Source organism: Cupressus sempervirens, chromosome 6, assembly GCF_028749045.1.
Source record: "Cupressus sempervirens isolate cs-2001-9-10 chromosome 6, ASM2874904v1, whole genome shotgun sequence".
NCBI lineage: Eukaryota > Viridiplantae > Streptophyta > Pinopsida > Cupressales > Cupressaceae > Cupressus > Cupressus sempervirens.
Window position 1 is genome coordinate 350,958,969 of NC_143123.1, and position 16,756 is coordinate 350,975,724.

The window sequence follows — 16,756 nt, forward strand, 5'->3', positions numbered from 1 at the left end:
TATGCACCATTCCACATCCTCACAACTGAAAATCCATAGTAGTTGACCACATGTTCCTTTCTATTGCCATTTCTTAGGGTTGCATCTACATTCTTCCTACCTGTGAACAACAGCTTGGCCCACCCAAAACCAAAATATGTAGCACCTCCTTCCACCAACCCACGTTGCCCCCCTTTGTGGACGAAGACATATTTTCTTAACATGTATCATACTCATTCATAAACTTCTGCGCAAACCCTGTGTAGGATTGGGGCTCCAAGCAAATCCTGGAGCTAGTAGTAGGCCACAAAAACCAAGGTAAACTTTAAGCAACTCCCCTAAAAAAAGAGATATAAAAATATTGGTGAATCTTACATTATTTTGAAAAAAATAAAAATAATTTCTATTATTTAATTAGCGAATCTTATACTGTTTAAATATTTGTATAACTAAATTTTATAAAATATGGCGATTTTAAATATTTTTTAACAACTAAATTATTAGCCAAAATTTCCTAAAATTAGCCAATTAGCAAATATTAGCCACTAAAAAATACCCTAACAATAACTCTGTCAACACATATTGATTATTATTACCTTAACATATTATAAATTGTGTCTCTTTATAATGGTGAAATTATTATGTATTTTGATGCCTGGTTTTTCTAGAAATTACACATTGTCATGAGTATTGCTAAATAGTCCTCATTTTGAGAGCTTTTGGGGCTCCATTTGAGCTCATTTGGTAATATTTATGGGTGTTTCTATTTTATTAAGTATATGATGTTTCCTATACTTTTTTGTGGTGTAAATAGAGTGATCCCATTTTGTTTCAAAAATTATACTTTGAGCTTGTAGAAAAAAGTTAGTACATATATGTACCACGATCACTTGTACATGTTTTTGGCATCTACTACTTACAAATCTACTAAGAATAAAGAGCCAAATCATATTTTGTTCTAGATATTATTTTGCATGTTTTTGTGTTCAATATATGGGAAAATCACAATTTTAACTCCTAATTATATATAGTTATGCACCTTGGAAGAAACCAATACAAAATTATCTCATATGAAAGAGTTATCTTGGCCATCTAAAGAAACAATTTCTCAACCAACTTATCCAAATGCATTAACAAGATGGAAGATTGAATAGGGGAATGCATTTGATGCATATGTTCATTAGGTCGACTTGACTTCTAGTGTCATACTCAATCATGGAAAACTTTTAAAGAGGCATGGTGACTCTTCAAAGTTTGTATGTTAAAACTAGTAAGGTTAAGGAAGATTAAATTGATAATGATTTGAAAAATCTTGATCAAAAAGTCTTGGCCACATTTAACTAGATCTCCAAAATAAAGAAACTATGAACATGGCCAAAGGATCACAATATTGATAAAGTGGATTTACAATTGATTCTCAATGTATTGACCAAGCTTAGTTTTGAGCATTCAATCTTTTGCTTCTATCTTTCATACCTATTGGCTTTGTATGGAAGAATTGTACGTTAATCATAAATTTGATAATTTTCAAAACTCCCCATCCAATACAAAGAAAAGTTAATTCAAACATGGGTCTAATTAAGTCTTCTAAACACCAAGAATTAGTGGCAACTGCAGGTATTCAAAAAAATATGAAATGTCAATAAGAATCAAAAAAAGAAAAGAAACTAAACAAAGAATTTAAATCACCTCTCCCTCGAGGGTAATTATCTAAGGAGGAGCCTAAATATGCATACTGTAAAAATCAAGGCATGATGAACACTAACATTATTTAATATAAATTGATGTATTGTAACATGTTGTTAAGAAGAATCAAATCAATTTGGGGTTCACCTTCTTCTTCATCATCGTCTAGGATAGAGAAATGTTATGGGAAACCCCTTGTTGCAATTGAGCATTTTGAGTCAACCAAGTGGATACTTTATTCTAACCCTCACATCATATGGCTTCATCATAAAGTATGTTCTCTTCATTTGAGTATTGTTCATCACCACATATCTTGATGGACAACAACACATATATGCATGATTATGAGAAGATATGTATTGACATGGATGGTGGATCATTCAATGATGTTTTTTGCATGACTCCATTGTCAACCAATATCATTTCTATCTAAAATATCGCACAGTGTGCCAAGAAAAGCCATTGAGCTCACACAAAATTATATTATTTAAAATTTTCATAGCAATGATGTAGTTCGAGAGGTTGATCACTAATCTTAGTCTACACCTTCTCACAATTTTCTCCTATTGTTCAACCAATTGATATGCACACTATGGCATCTAGTGTGGACAATTTTGAGTAGATTTAGTAAGGTCATTCAAATCTTGGAAGTACTTTCATCTCCTAAAGTTGTATAGACATATCCTAATATTCCATCTTTTTTGTCAATTATTTCTTTTGGTGGCGTTTTTGTTGCTATATTTTGGGCTCCTTGTGATGCAATACAACAGATTCACATTGTCCTCCAAACATAGCTTCATACGATGATCACTTGATAGGCATTTCAGATTTAATTTTTGAGTCTTACATTTCAAATTTGGGAGACACCATTAATAACACTCGTCTTCACTTTGAAGGAGTAGTCCTTCTTAATTTGTGTGAGGTAACACTCTAACCCTATTATTCATCCTTTATGTCATTATTCCTTATTTTTAACATGATTGTGGATACTTATGAAAAACATTTGGAGGTATACTTGTCTATGAATGATATTCTATATCAATTAAGGAGATTTTGAATTTTCCTCTTCAATAATGTAGTCTAGAGCACCTAATTGGTGTTGATGGCTTTTGATATTGATGCAAGAGCATCTTGCATCTTTGAGAAATCTTGCATCAACAAAAAAATAGTTCTTATTTTCTGTACTAGTCTAATGTTCATGAAGTAGTCGTTTCTGCTTTTAGTTTCATGATGTGTGTGATTGATATCACATCAAGGACCTATTCTAACTCCTTTTCCTAAGTGCATGTATCCTTATATTTCATATTTGCTGAGTTTTGTATCATTCTTTGTAGTCTTTGTTTCCTACAATTTTCATTCTGCAAGATGTGTTGTTACTATTGGCATAGTTTCCTATGTTGATGTGGCATCTTGCACAGTTGGTAGCTAACTCCTAACTTGTGTTTGAGCCTATTCTTAAGAGTGCATGATCTTATGTTGTCATTTTCTTCGGTTTTGGTTAACTCTTCCAAGACTAGACCTATAATGTAGTTAAATGCCCAACTAGCTGGCTTGTGGCTTAGTTGGCTATATATGAAGCTTGGTTAGATGTAGGAAATTATCATGTTAGAGAGCAAAAGATAGAATATGCAAGCTTGGACTCTGACTTTTTAATTTTCTTTTAATGTGGCCATAATTCGGATGGCCTCATAGTCAGACATGTTGCTTCTCTATGGAAGTGTATGTAAAGTGAAATAATTACACTATTGATATGTCGCATATGACTTTTATGTTCCCTGTTGATATAGATGAGTAAAGCTTTTGTGTGTAACTCTAAGCAAGTGTGTTACAAAATTTGAGTTGGGTTCATTTCCTTCTTATCCCCTACCTACCCTATGTTAGGTGGTATCTGAGCAAGGTTATCCTTCCTTGTGATTTTGGGATTGTGGAGTTTGACCTATACTTGCAGAAGGTTACGCTCTTGCAAGAACTATTGTAAAAATGGTTTGAGGTAGAGGAAATGCAAATAATGTCATAATGGACACATTAAGGAAAACTACAACAATACTTAAAGTTGTTGAGACATCCTAGAGAAGAGGTGTATATCTTGAAGATGTTAGTGACGATGAAGAAGTGACACCTAATCCTAATTGTGAACCTGAGGAGGAAAAAGATGAGGAATACTTCTTAGAGTCTTCTCTATTGAAGTTGCTTGCTATGATGGAAGAATTGAGACTATTGCAATATTGGATTGGGTCTCTGAGATAGATTAATAATTTGAGTATGAAAGTACTCCTAATTATGAGAAACTTAAGATAGCAATCACCAAGTCAAAAGGTCATGCTTCACTTTGTTGGGATCATTTGCAAACTGAAAGACAAAAGAGAGGAAAATAAAAGATCAAGACATGGGCAACAACGATTGGAAAATTGAAGAAGAAGTTCCTTCCTGTAGATTACCAAGTTAACCTATGTAGAAGAATGCAAAATCTAAGACAAAAGGACATGAGTGTGAAGGAATACATTGAGGAATTCTACAAATTGGAAATTAGGTCTGGACATGTGGATGATGAAGTTGAAAAAGTGGCTAGATACCCAAATGGTTGGAGGAAATCAATTCAAGATGAGATTAGTTATGTTAAGATGGATAGTGTGGAAGAAGCATATAAGTATGCCTTGAAAGATGAAGAGAGGTTGGCAAAGAAACATGATCAAAGACAAAGAGGTAGAGGTGGCAAATTTCAAAGAAGCATAGGTAGAACCTATGGAGAAGGTAACAAACATGACAATAAAATACAAGATAAATGAAAGACGTAATGGAAAGGAACCTGCTAGAAAAAGAAGTAATTACACTAGAGGTAGATATATTGGTTACTCTAGTAATAATGTTGTTGGTAAAAGAGAAGAAATAACTTAGTTTAAAAGTACTTGTTTCAAGTGTGGAGAAGGACATAGAGCCTTTGAATGCAATAATTCTGGCAAGAAGATTGGAGGTAGTAGTAGAAATACTTTGGCTTGTGAAGAAGTTGTTACAACACCTAATGAAGCTAAGCATGGTAAAAACATGATGATAATAAGAGTTCTATGGAATGAGGAAGCTAATGAAGAACCCATTTTGATAAGAATTTTGTTCAAGATCATCAGTAAGATCGTTGGAAAATGTTACAAGATAATCATTGATAGTATAAGTTATGATAATTAAGCATCTAAGGAGCTGGTTAACAATTTGTAGTTGTAGAGACTGAGACATCCTAAACCTTACCATGTTGCTTGGATCCAGAAGGACCATAATTTACTTGCAAGCGAGCAATGCCTTGTTAAGTTCAAAATTGGAAATTATCATGATGAAGTCTTGTGTGACATTATACCTATGGATTGTTGTCATATTCTTTTGGGTAGACCTAGGTAGTATGATAGAAAGCTTTGCATGATGGTAGATTGAATCAATATACTATTCGGGTTGATAGGAAGAAGCAAATTTTGTTACCTTTGGTAGAAAAGTCTAATAATAACTACTCTGCCACAGTTAGAGTATGTTTGGTTGAAGGAAAACAGTTTGCTAAAGATATGAAGGAACCAAATGTTTGTTTTTCTTTGATTCCTAGAAAGACTTAGAAACAAGATGAACTAGAATGTGCACCTAAGATTGAATCTTTGTAGGCGAAGTTTCAAGACATTATTTCAGATATTGTACTTGATGGTTTACCTCCTATAAGAAGCATAAGTCATTGTATGGATTTAATTCCTCAAGTTAGTTTGCCTTATTTAGCACCACATAGGTTTACACCTACTAAAAATATTGAGTTGAATAGACAAGTACAAGATTTGCTTAAGAAGGGTCTGCAAAGAGAAAGTTTGAGTCCTTGTGTAATACTTGCAATGTTAGCACCTAACAAGAATGTAGAATGTAGAATGGAGAATGCATACTAATTCTAGAGCTATTAATAAGATCACAGAGAAGTATAGGTTTCCCTTGCCTAAGATGGATGACGTAATGGATTGTTTGAGTGGAGCAAAGTATTTTACCAAGATTGATTTGAAAAGTGGCTATCATCATATTAGAATTAGAGAAGAAGATGAATGAAAAATTGCCTTTAAGACTAATGAAGGTTTATATGAATGGTTGGTTATGTCTTTTGGTTCAACTAACACACCTAGTACTTTCATGAGGTTGATGAATGGAATTTTGAAGAAATTCTTGGGCAAACTTGTGATTGTATATCTTGATGACATTCTGATATTTAGTAAGACTAAAGAAGAAAACCTTGAGCATATCATAAAAGTAATGCAAAGATTGGAGGAGAAGTTGTTGATTAACTTGAAGAAATGTTCATTCATGAAGGAAGAGATTGTGTGTCTTGGTTTTGTAATTTCAGCTGATGGTTTGAAGATGGATCATGAAAAGGTAAAAGTCATTCTTGATTGGCATACCCCTGAGAATGTTGGAGAAGTAAAATCATTTCATGGATTGACAAGTTTTTATAGGAAGTTTATACGGAATTTCAGTTCAATATGTAATGCCATGACTAATACTATGAAAGGGGATAAAAAGATTTCAAGTGGATACATGGAGCACATAATTTTTTTGAGACATTGAAATAGAGAGTTGTGTAATTACCTACACTTGCTTTGCCTGATTTCAATAAAGTTTTTCAAGTTGAATGTGATGCTAGTGGAACTATTATTGGGGTTGTTATAAGTCAAGAAGGAAGACCTATAGTTTTCTTTAGTGAGAAGTTGAATGATGATAAGAAAAGATATTTAGTTTATAATAAAAAATTATATGTTATTGTTCGAGCTTTGAAGAAATGAGACGTTATTTGATGCCTGAAGATTTTGTGTTGTACACTGACCATAAAGGTTTGCAGTATTTGGGAAGTCAAAATAAGTTGAATCAAAGACACGTGAAGTGGGTTGAGTATTTGCAAAAAAATTCTTTTTTTATTGAAGCATAAGAGTGGGCAATCAAATAAAGTTGTTGGTGCTTTGAAAAGAAGAAGGAATATGCTGACAGAAATTAGAGTTGACGTACTTGGTTTTGATGATTTGAAGTACTTGTATGAAACTGATCCAGATTTCATAGAACCTTCGAAAGCTTGTAAATATCAAATGGTAAGAGATAAGTGGACTAATTATTTCATTCAAGAAGATGTATTAATTAAAGGAACTCAGTTGTGCATACTTAGAGGATCTATGAGAGATAACATCATGAAGGAGAGACTTGTTGGACACTTTGGGATTGATAACACAGTAAAGTGTATTTTTGATAGGTACTTTTGGCCGCATATTTTTAAGGATGTGCAAAGATTGGTTAGAGGTTGTAGAATTTGTCAAACAACAAAAGGAACTAGTCAAAATTTGGGATTGTATTCACCATTGCCAATAAAATAAGCCTTGGAAAGATATTAGTATGGAAATTGTTCATGGTTTGCCTACAACTCCGAGAGGTAATGATTATATTTTGGTAGAGGTTGACAATTTTTTTTAAATGGCTCATTTCATACCTTGTAAGAAGACATCTAATGCAGTACATGCGGTTGAATTATTCTTCAAAGAGATTGTGATATTACATGGTTTGCCTATGACTATTGTTTCAGACAGAGATATTAAGTTTACTGGTTATTTTTATAAGACACTTTGGAAGAAGTTGAATACAAAGTTGAGGTTTAGTTCTACATTTCATCCACAAATAGATGGACAAACTGAGGTTGTGAACAAGAGTTAAGGTAACTTATTGAGATGTTTGGCTGGAGATAAGCCTGCTAATTGGGATTTGATTCTGGCACAAGCAGAGTTCGCAACAACAATTCTATGAATAGGAGAACAAATAAGATGCCTTTTGAGATTGTTAATGAATTGAATCCTAAAGGGACTACTGACTTAAGGTATTTGACTACTGAGAGAAAGAGAGGTGTTGAAATTGAAGAATTTGCAGATTTCATGAAGAGTTTGCATGATGAAGTGAGAAATAATCTAGAGAATAGTAATCTTGAATATAAACAAAGAGAAGATAAAAGGAGAAGGCATAAATCTTTTGAGGTTGGAGAAAAAGTGATGATTTATTCAAAGAAAAGATTTTCAGTTGGTATATAGTAAGCTAAAGAGAAATAAATTTGGTCCGTGTAAGATTTCGAGAAAGTTTGACGTTGGAAATGGTTTCAAAGTTGAGTTACTTGAAGACATGGATATTTCACCTATCTTTAACATTGTGGACATCTTTCAGTACTTAGACGCAGATGAGGAAATAAAAGATAACTTAGATTATCCTAAGAAGAAGGCTAACATCATTAAGAATATTTTGAATAACAAAGTAAGAAGAAATACCAAAGGAAACAACTAAATGGAATACTGAATTTAGTAGAAAGACAAACCGATTGAAGGCAATTGATGAATTATACAAGTTGAGTTGGATCTTTATTATTTAGGTCAAAATATTGAGAATGCTTGATGTGGACACCAGTTCTTTATTAACCCCAAGTGTATGATGTTGGAGCATCTTGGGTCTTTGAGCAATCTTGCATCAACAAAGAAACATTTCTTGTTTTCTATAGCAATCTATTGTTTGTGAAGCAGTTGTTGCTTCTCTTGGTTTCATGATGTGTGCAATTCATATCATGTCGAGGACCTATTCTAGATCCTCGTCCTAAGTGTGTGTATCCTAGTATTTCATATTTGTTGAGTTTTGTGTCGTTATTTCCAGTCTTTGTTTCTTGCACTTGGCATCCTGGAAGGCGTGTTGTTACTATTGGCATATTTTTCTATGTTGACATGGCGTCTTGCACAATTGGGAGTCAACTCCTAACTTGTGTTTGGACTTATTTGTAAGAGCACATGATCTTATATTGTCATTTTCTTGGGTTTTGGTTTGCTCTTCCAAGATTGGACCTATAATGTTATGCCTGACTAACTGACTTGTGGCTTTGTAGGTTATATATGAAGCTTGGTTAGATGTAGGAAATGATCATTTTAGAGAGAAGATAGAAGATGCAAGCTTGGACTCTAATTTTGTAATTTTCTTTGTAGATGGCTGCAACCCAGAAGGCCTCATAGTCGGGAATATTGTTTCTTTATGGAAGTATATGTGAAGTAAAATAATTACACTATTGATCTACTACATATAGCTTTGTTGCTCCCTATTGATGTGTATAAGTAAAGCTTCCATGTGTAACTCTAAGAAAGGGTGCTAGAATGGTTAAGTTGGGCTCATTTCCTTCTTACCCCCTACCTAGCCTGCGTCAAATATTAACATGGAGACACTTAAGAGAAATTTATAAACATCACACCTCATCCATCTCATCTCATTTTCCTTTCAAGAATGAGAATAAATCTTCCAGACCATCTTGGTTTTATTTTTTCTTAAGCAAACAAATATTGTTTGACAATATTGGATCAACATTTAGTATCAAGTATCTACCATTGTTGCTAGAGATTTTGCATTGTTGTGGGTTGCATGGTTACCAATCTAGTTTCTTACTGGGGGACTTTCTCCTCACATGGGATTTTGTCCATGTAACTCCTCATTAAGAGCATCTTTTTTTCATCTCTCATTTGGAGAAGATTTTTCTTCTACTAGGATTTTCTCTTTTTCTTTGTTTGTGAAAGACTGTGTTACATTTGTACAAGGTCACCTAGCATAGCTTAGTACCTAGGAACCATCTTTGCATCTTAGAATTTTAGCCTTTGTGTACATTCTACCTAAGTTGCACTTAAGGCAGATGAGGGGGTATTGGTGTGAAAAGTGTATTCCACATAAAAAGTTCAACACCTAGGTCCTAATCACCCATGTTATTTAAGTATGCTTAGAGAACACACTAAAAAATCCCACTATCAGTGTGTAGTTATTACTTTTCCACCATAAGTGGATTAAAAATTGTCATTTTAAGTCACAAGTCATAGGATAAGACACATGTCATAATCTTATGTCATCATATGTTCACCTTGGCCTATGCAACCAAGGGATCCCCTTCGTAATCATATAACACGTGTAACATTCCATTATGTTGTATTATTTGCATCCTTGATAGAATAGTATTCTTCTTTCATTGTTGAGCTCTCTCATGCTTTCATGAAGTGCCTAGATCTTGGGTTGAATAATCATCATCCAATTGGGATTGTCAAATGGTAATTACAAAACTATCATGTAAAACTACTAACAAACATTGCACCCAAATACCTAGTTAGAAAATCATCTAAATCTCTAGGTAAATTCGCCAGCAAAAATTTAAAAATTACATATTCCTTTCATCTAGTCGTATGTGATCCACTTACCGACTTGGGTATTTGATTTTGGCTTTATCACCTCCATTCAAAAATGTATTGTGACACATTATATAAAACATAATAAGTTGAGCTAGGCAAGAGCCTACAACACAATGGTAAATTATGAACTTCTCATTTGGGATCTTGAGTTCAACTCTACTCAACTTAATAAATAATAACAATATACATTATAACACATAATAATAATTAATCTTTGCTTCAGCTTCTTACCCATCAAAAAATAATAATAATAAGTTGATCACAAGAGTAACTCCCTCTTGCGATTCTTTTCTATGCAATATTCTTACATTTTCTCTTACAACTCTTTTATGTGTAATATGCTTACATTCTTAAATTTGAACACCATAGCTTTTTTATACACCATTAGCACCCTTTAACTTGTTAACTTTAGTGCTTGAAAAGATCTGAAAAATGGGCATCATAGGAGCAATGTCAAACAATGCCAAAAAAATTATTTTACCCACAAATAAATGTTATAGCCTAGAAATTATTATTATTGTGTTTCATAGTCAAAGAACTACATTATTCATGTAATTCGTATTTGGAGCAAGGTTGAGACACCTTTCCTAACACCTAGGACCATGGTGATGGATTTATAGGATGACTAAATTTTAGTAAGTTTCCTTGGTGTGCTTTATCCAATCACCTATTATGACACACAAGCATGTGAAGAAAAAATATAAGATGCACATATGGCTTTGGATGGGAGCTTCCCTTGGAAAAATTAGGCCTTGGCAATGTATAAGGGAACCAAATGACAAGGGGGCCACTCTCTTGTGGTATAGCTCTTATAATTTAAGGGTTTGCTTGATTGTTGGAATACAACTAGAATAGGAATTGAAATTTAGAAATTTTTTTGTATTCTCTAAAGGCCTATTTGGTTGCAAGCATAGGAATTGAGAACATGAATGTATATTGGGAATAAGAATTGCTATTCCAATAACAACTATTTTTGGAACGGACATAAGCTCATTTTAGAGGAAAAGTGGGAATATGTATTCCTATTCCCTATTCCAATTGACACACCAAACAGAAAACGTAAAACATATTCCTAATTTCCTATTCCTATTTCAACAACCAAACAAACCCTAATTGGTCCGCCAAATCGAAATTGGGAATACGAATGTGCATTTCCATTTTGACCCCAAAATAAACATATGTCCATTCCCAAGAAGACCTGTTATTGGAATTAGCTATTCCTATTCTTGTTTTGCTTTGACTATTTAATCAAAACTTCAAGTCCGCTTAAGACTACCAAATGTGAGAGGAAGGTGGTTCAAACATATTTCCTTCTCTTCTAGTTGTTTTGCTTCTTGAAAATTTTTAATGTGAGGCTTAGTGTTCAAATGAGGGTCGGTGTATCGAAAGTTTATAAGATTGAAGTCGTATACAATTGGCTAATCTTTACATGATTAGAAGTCTTCATTTTTTTTCTAGGCATGAATAATTTAGAATTTTTTTAATGGAATTATTCTACTTGTCTATTTTCAAAACCTTTTTCCTTGGACTAAATTATTTAATTTGTGTTGGAGGAATATAACCTAAACACAATACATTATACCTATTAACGTTGCTAGTCTGCTCAAGTTCATTCACATAATACAAGAAAGAAACTAGGTGGAAAGAAAATAAATTATGAACAACTTCGATCAACTTGGAAAAGTTAGACAAAGCACCATCATTGGCTTGTGTGGAGACTGACAACAAAGCACCGTCAGTGGCTTGTGTGGAGACTAACTTTGAGTACGAAGACCTTTTAACAATGATGTCACCTGTACTATAAACATAGCCATGCTCTATGGAGAAAAATGTTTGGTGATGGCGGTGTTGAAAAATGAGTCCACTTAATTTGTAGATGAGGTCAATTTTAATTCCAATTTCAATTAAGTGAGCCAAACAAATAGAGAGAATAACAATCACAATTATCATTTCCATTTTCAATTCTAATTCCCAATTCCTATACCAACAACCAAACAGACCCTAATAGTTTTCACTTTTTTTTTCATAGTTTAGGCTTAAGCCTTATTTGAATTGTTGGGTGCAACTTCTTCTCCTCATTTGTTTTTGTGAATGCATCCTTAAAAAGAAGTAACAATATGCTCAATATAAATCTTTCTTTCATTGATTAACTTCTATTATTCTTTTTCAATAAGAAATAGTCCTCGACTACAATCCTAATATGCACTATAGATTAAGTTGTATTTTGATTAACACATAATGAATAGTAAAAAAGGATAACATAGAATAAAATTGACAAATTTGTATTTAAAAATTTAAATTTTTTTAACTACATAATAACCTTGATAATATTTATACCAACAAAATTGAATAAGAAGTTGAACAACTATCACAAAATTAGATGATGAATCATAAAACTGATAATATCACATATTTACCTTAAAAAATCAATCTTACACATCGATCAATACTTAAAACAGTGATCACATGAATCCAAAACATATTAGGCAGAAAAATCCGTATCTCACTTTCATTCTGAGAAGCATAAACTTTAATCCCTTTAAAAAACATAAATGTATCTCTCAACACAAATCAGCGATATATTATCTCCAAAAAAAAATTATTTTTTCTGAGTACAAGAGATTATATCAGTCACGGAACCAGGAATTCCTAGAAATAGCCTAAAAAAGATTTTTCCTAGGAAGGACCGAGATGGTTCAGTGAATGAGGTTAAACTCCCTTTTCAACTCTTGTGGAAGAGGATAAGCACAAAATAAATTTGAAAACTAAAATCAAGAATTATCACTCTAATTGATTGGTCGTGAGACTAGCAGGTTTATCAAAACTCTACGAGCACCATGCATTATAGAGATTCCCTTCAGACCCTGACGTTGGGGAACGTGCTCGACACACAATCCGACCCCACCAACTCTTCTTTTCCATCGCTCATTTTACCATCACTCTCCCCTTCTCATCATGAGACTCCTCCTCCACCTTCTATAAATCACAAGCACCAGACTACCCATCTCAACATATCAAGTCATTTTTGCTATTTCGTTCATATTCACAGCACAACTTCGACCTTTGTTTCAATTCTTCCAAGTTCCATCATGTCTTCTACCTGTGATAACTGCGACTGTGCTGATAAAAGCCAGTGCACGTAAGCCCATTATAACTTCTTCTTTCCCTTCAGTTTCTATTTCCATGGATTTTGCGAGTTTGTTCCTCACAGCACTGCTTTAGTATTTTTCTAAGATATTTTTTAATTGGACTTTAATATTCTGAAAATTGAGTATAATGATTTTAATTGTGCGTTGATGGCAGCAAGAAACGCACCAGCTTCGGGGTGCAGATTGTTGAGAAAAACTACAACATGAGGTGCGCTTTTCTTGTATTTTTTTAGTGTATAGTTACAAGTACCACCTACAATATCTAGATTTGATTTTCATGGTGTCAATGTTTTGTGTGGTGTTCAGCTATGAAATGGAGATGGGTGAGAACGACTGCAAATGCGGACCATCCTGCACTTGCACTAGCTGCACCTGCCATAGTGCCTGATGATCATTAATTACATGATATTTAGTATAGATCTCTATTATTGCAGACATACTCACAGCAAGATCAATCAACATGTTGATCTTGCTTTTGGGTTATTTATATAATTTTATGTGTGCTGCATCTATGTAATAACTCTTGTAACCAGAACAAATTCTATTAAGGATTGTTATATTTTATATTTGAGTATGTGTTTTTGTTCTTTGGAGAATCGATTTCAGCATGCCATACTATTGAAAGCTGTATGTATAATTTACTTTTTAATAAGTTTTGCATAGAAATATTGAAGTTATTTAGAATGGAATTTTCAAGAAGAAAAAAATTTAAGTAGGCAGTGATTTTTCCTTTTCGCAGTTTCGAAACTATGTGAACTGTTTTGGATGATTTACTTTTGTAACTTTCGCATTAAATGTAGTGGATAGTGGCTTACAAGAATTTTTATTTATTAGTATGAAAAGAGATCTTTTAAGCACAGTAACAAGTAAATCAGGCTGGATCTCTGGAGATACTTCATGATTATAGTAAAGCACCTTTTTTTCATAGTACCGGGATGAGGCCTACTTCCAAGAAGTCAATAGCTGAGTACACTTCTATCATAGTAGTATCAAGGTGAATGACCTCCCAAAAAGTCTTCATACTTCAATACTTGGGTAAGCGACCTTAGAAGAAGTCATAATAGCTCATCCCTACGACCATCATTTATTTTTGTCAGAGTTCCCAGACTCGTCATGACTCGGTGAGCCTTCAATTGGTTAGCCCTGGCCAAGTCATAGGGGCTCTGACTCGGTCAAGTCTAGGATGTGACTAGCTGAGTCATGGCGAGACACGCATCACTACATGACTCACTGAGTCTTGATGACAAGACTCGACCAGCAGACTTCTAGTTGTTTGCAATAAAAAGCATAAAAATAGAATGTTTAAGTTTTTTTTCCCTTCAACCCTATAAAGAATTTCATTTCATTGTATTGAGAAGAAGAAAGGAGAATTGTGAGATAAGAAGAAACATAAGAGTCCATAGAAGTGCAACCGGCAGGAAGGAAGAGTTAAAAATCTTCAACAAATCACATTGGGACAGCATAATCCTTGCATTTAGAGCATCAAAGAGTCCATACCAGCTGTTGCAAAGAGCTCTCATCTCATTTCAAATAGTTAAGTGTTAAATTTTATGGACGTTTTTAGTATTTTTAGTAGTTTCTAATAGACAATCTTTAATGCTTTTTTGAAACTTTCCAATTATTGCAGTTGAATATTTTCCTTTTATCTGCTTTCATTCTTGAAGTTGAAGTTCATTTTCTTTTGGTGTCCTATAAGTTTAAATTCATTCTAGTTAAAACATGAGGACCTTGAGTGGATTGACCAAGCGGATGGATAGGTCGAGGTTGTAGCCATGGTGGAGAAGGATGAAGCATGATCAGACACAGGGACAGGTACAGCTGATTTTGGTCAAAGTGGTGTCTCACAGGCACGGACTATTGCTGTTCAATCATTTGGGACCTACCTCAGATGCTTTACAGGAGGGATGCGGGCTTCTCTGAAGTTGAGGCTGAGCCAGAGCCATAGACTGGTTATTGTTTTCACATATGTTTGGAACATTTGATGCCATGGATTTCATATTCCATGAGTTTTATATACTTTTGACAATATTTATAATTTTATATATCTAAGTTTGCTATTTTTTTCAACTACAATGTGTGCTTGTATTTATGTAATCGATGTTTATTTATGTATGTGATTAAGTTAGCTTCTATTTGATGATATTATTGTTTCTTTAAGCTATTTGATGATGTTATTGTTTCTTTAAGCTTTATTCAATAATGGTACACGAGACAAGTTTTAATCCTTAAAAATATCTAAATTAACAGTAACAGATTTCCACAATCCATTTGTAAAGTACTAAGTTTTCCACAATATCTAAATTTCTTGGGTTTTTTCACTTTACTGTGTTATGAGACGAGTCATCCTTGTCAAGTCCAAGTCTGGGAACTTTGATTTTTATGACTTATATTTTATGTGTAGTTCATAGAACTCCATATTTCATGAGTTTGGGAGAATTTTATTGCAAATGTAGTAACAAGTCAAATGGGATTGATCTTGGGAACAACTCCTTACCTTTGCACACCTCTATCAAAGAAGTACGAGGGTGAATAACCTCACTATAATAAGTCTTGATACTTGAACCTTTGGATAATCACATTAATGTATGACATATATTTCTTGAGAAGTGGCTTATAAGTAAATGATGGGAACTCGCCCTTTATTTATATGAGAGAAATTTAAATTACAGATGTGATCTAACAAATCAAATGGACTTGATCTTGTGAAAAATTCTGTAGATAAACATGTTTTCAAAGTAGTATTAAGCTGATTGACCTCTTGAGAAGTACTGACACTTCACCCTTGAGCATCACTGAAATGTCTGAATTGTCCTCTGTCATCCCTGAAAAAGAGGAGTTTTCAAGACACTAATTTATTTAATTTGAACACTACTAAACAAAAATGAACCAATAGAACCAAGATAATGATTGGAAATTCTTTGTTCACCATAGTGAATGAAACTAGATTGAATTCTCCCAAATTTTTTAGAGCTCCTATATAATGACTGATTTATAAACTTTGATATTCAATTGGCTGTATTGGAAGATATTCCCAAGATGCTACAAAGAAGACAACATAGCTGAATGAATTTTCATTTTTTGGGACATTAGGAATGTTGCATTTTCCTTTATAAGAAACAAAGCTCCTAGATGTGATAGCATCCCATGCTTTCCCTTCTGGACCTTATGGGAGATTATCTCTAAAAATGTCATAACTGCCACCAAGGAGCTTTTTGGAAGTCATAGTGTTAAAGGAGCTAAAATATCCTTTCTTACTCTTCATCTGAAAAAATCAAATGCAAATTCTTTTTGTGAGTACAATGATTATCCATTATAATTCTATTTACAAGAGTATAGCAAAGGTAATTGCATCTAGATTGCAGATGATTCTCCCTAAATTGCACTTTACATATTAGAGAGGTTGATATTGGACACTGTTGTCTCTATTCATGAATTCCTCCACTCGCTCTACAAAACAAAAAAGGACTACTTGTCAAATTAGATCTCGTGAAGGCCTCTAATAGAGTGAACTGGAATTTTCTTCTCAAGGTCATGGCAATGTTTGGCTTCAAAGAGAAACTTATGGATATCAATTTTCTAATGATTTTAACCCCAAGGTGTTAGTTTTGATTAACACATCTCCATCAAGATTATTCAAGAACTCAAGAATGTTTAAGACAAGGGGACCTTATCTCCCCTTTCTCATTCATAATAATGGCTAAAGAT

The 16,756-nt window shown here is 33.5% G+C and overlaps 1 protein-coding gene and 1 long non-coding RNA gene across 2 annotated transcripts in view; one reads left to right on the top strand and one right to left on the bottom strand.

Annotated features, from left to right (window-relative positions):
* Positions 1-12,910: 12,910 nt before the first annotated feature.
* On the top strand, positions 12,911-13,617 carry LOC149552565 (metallothionein-like protein EMB30). The gene is made up of 3 exons (XM_089788161.1): positions 12,911-13,041; positions 13,206-13,259; positions 13,358-13,617. Exons 1-3 carry the CDS (start codon positions 12,992-12,994, stop codon positions 13,437-13,439), a joined length of 186 nt encoding a protein of 61 aa, XP_089644287.1. The 5' UTR covers positions 12,911-12,991; the 3' UTR covers positions 13,440-13,617.
* LOC149552566 (uncharacterized) overlaps positions 13,525-16,756 on the bottom strand; it is a 30,573-nt gene continuing 27,341 nt past the window's right edge. The window contains exon 2 of the long non-coding RNA XR_016352954.1: positions 13,525-16,313. This is a non-coding gene — a long non-coding RNA (uncharacterized LOC149552566). The remainder of the gene's footprint in view (positions 16,314-16,756) is intronic.

What these genes read in the sequence shown, in the direction of transcription:
- LOC149552565 (XM_089788161.1), top strand. Translation starts at nt 12,992, where the DNA reads ATGTCTTCTACCTGTGATAACTGCGACTGTGCTGATAAAAGCCAGTGC. An exon ending in GCTGATAAAAGCCAGTGCAC is followed by an intron (nt 13,042 to 13,205) that starts GTAAGCCCATTA and finishes CGTTGATGGCAG; the next exon opens with CAAGAAACGCACCAGCTTCG. An exon ending in GAGAAAAACTACAACATGAG is followed by an intron (nt 13,260 to 13,357) that starts GTGCGCTTTTCT and finishes TGTGGTGTTCAG; the next exon opens with CTATGAAATGGAGATGGGTG.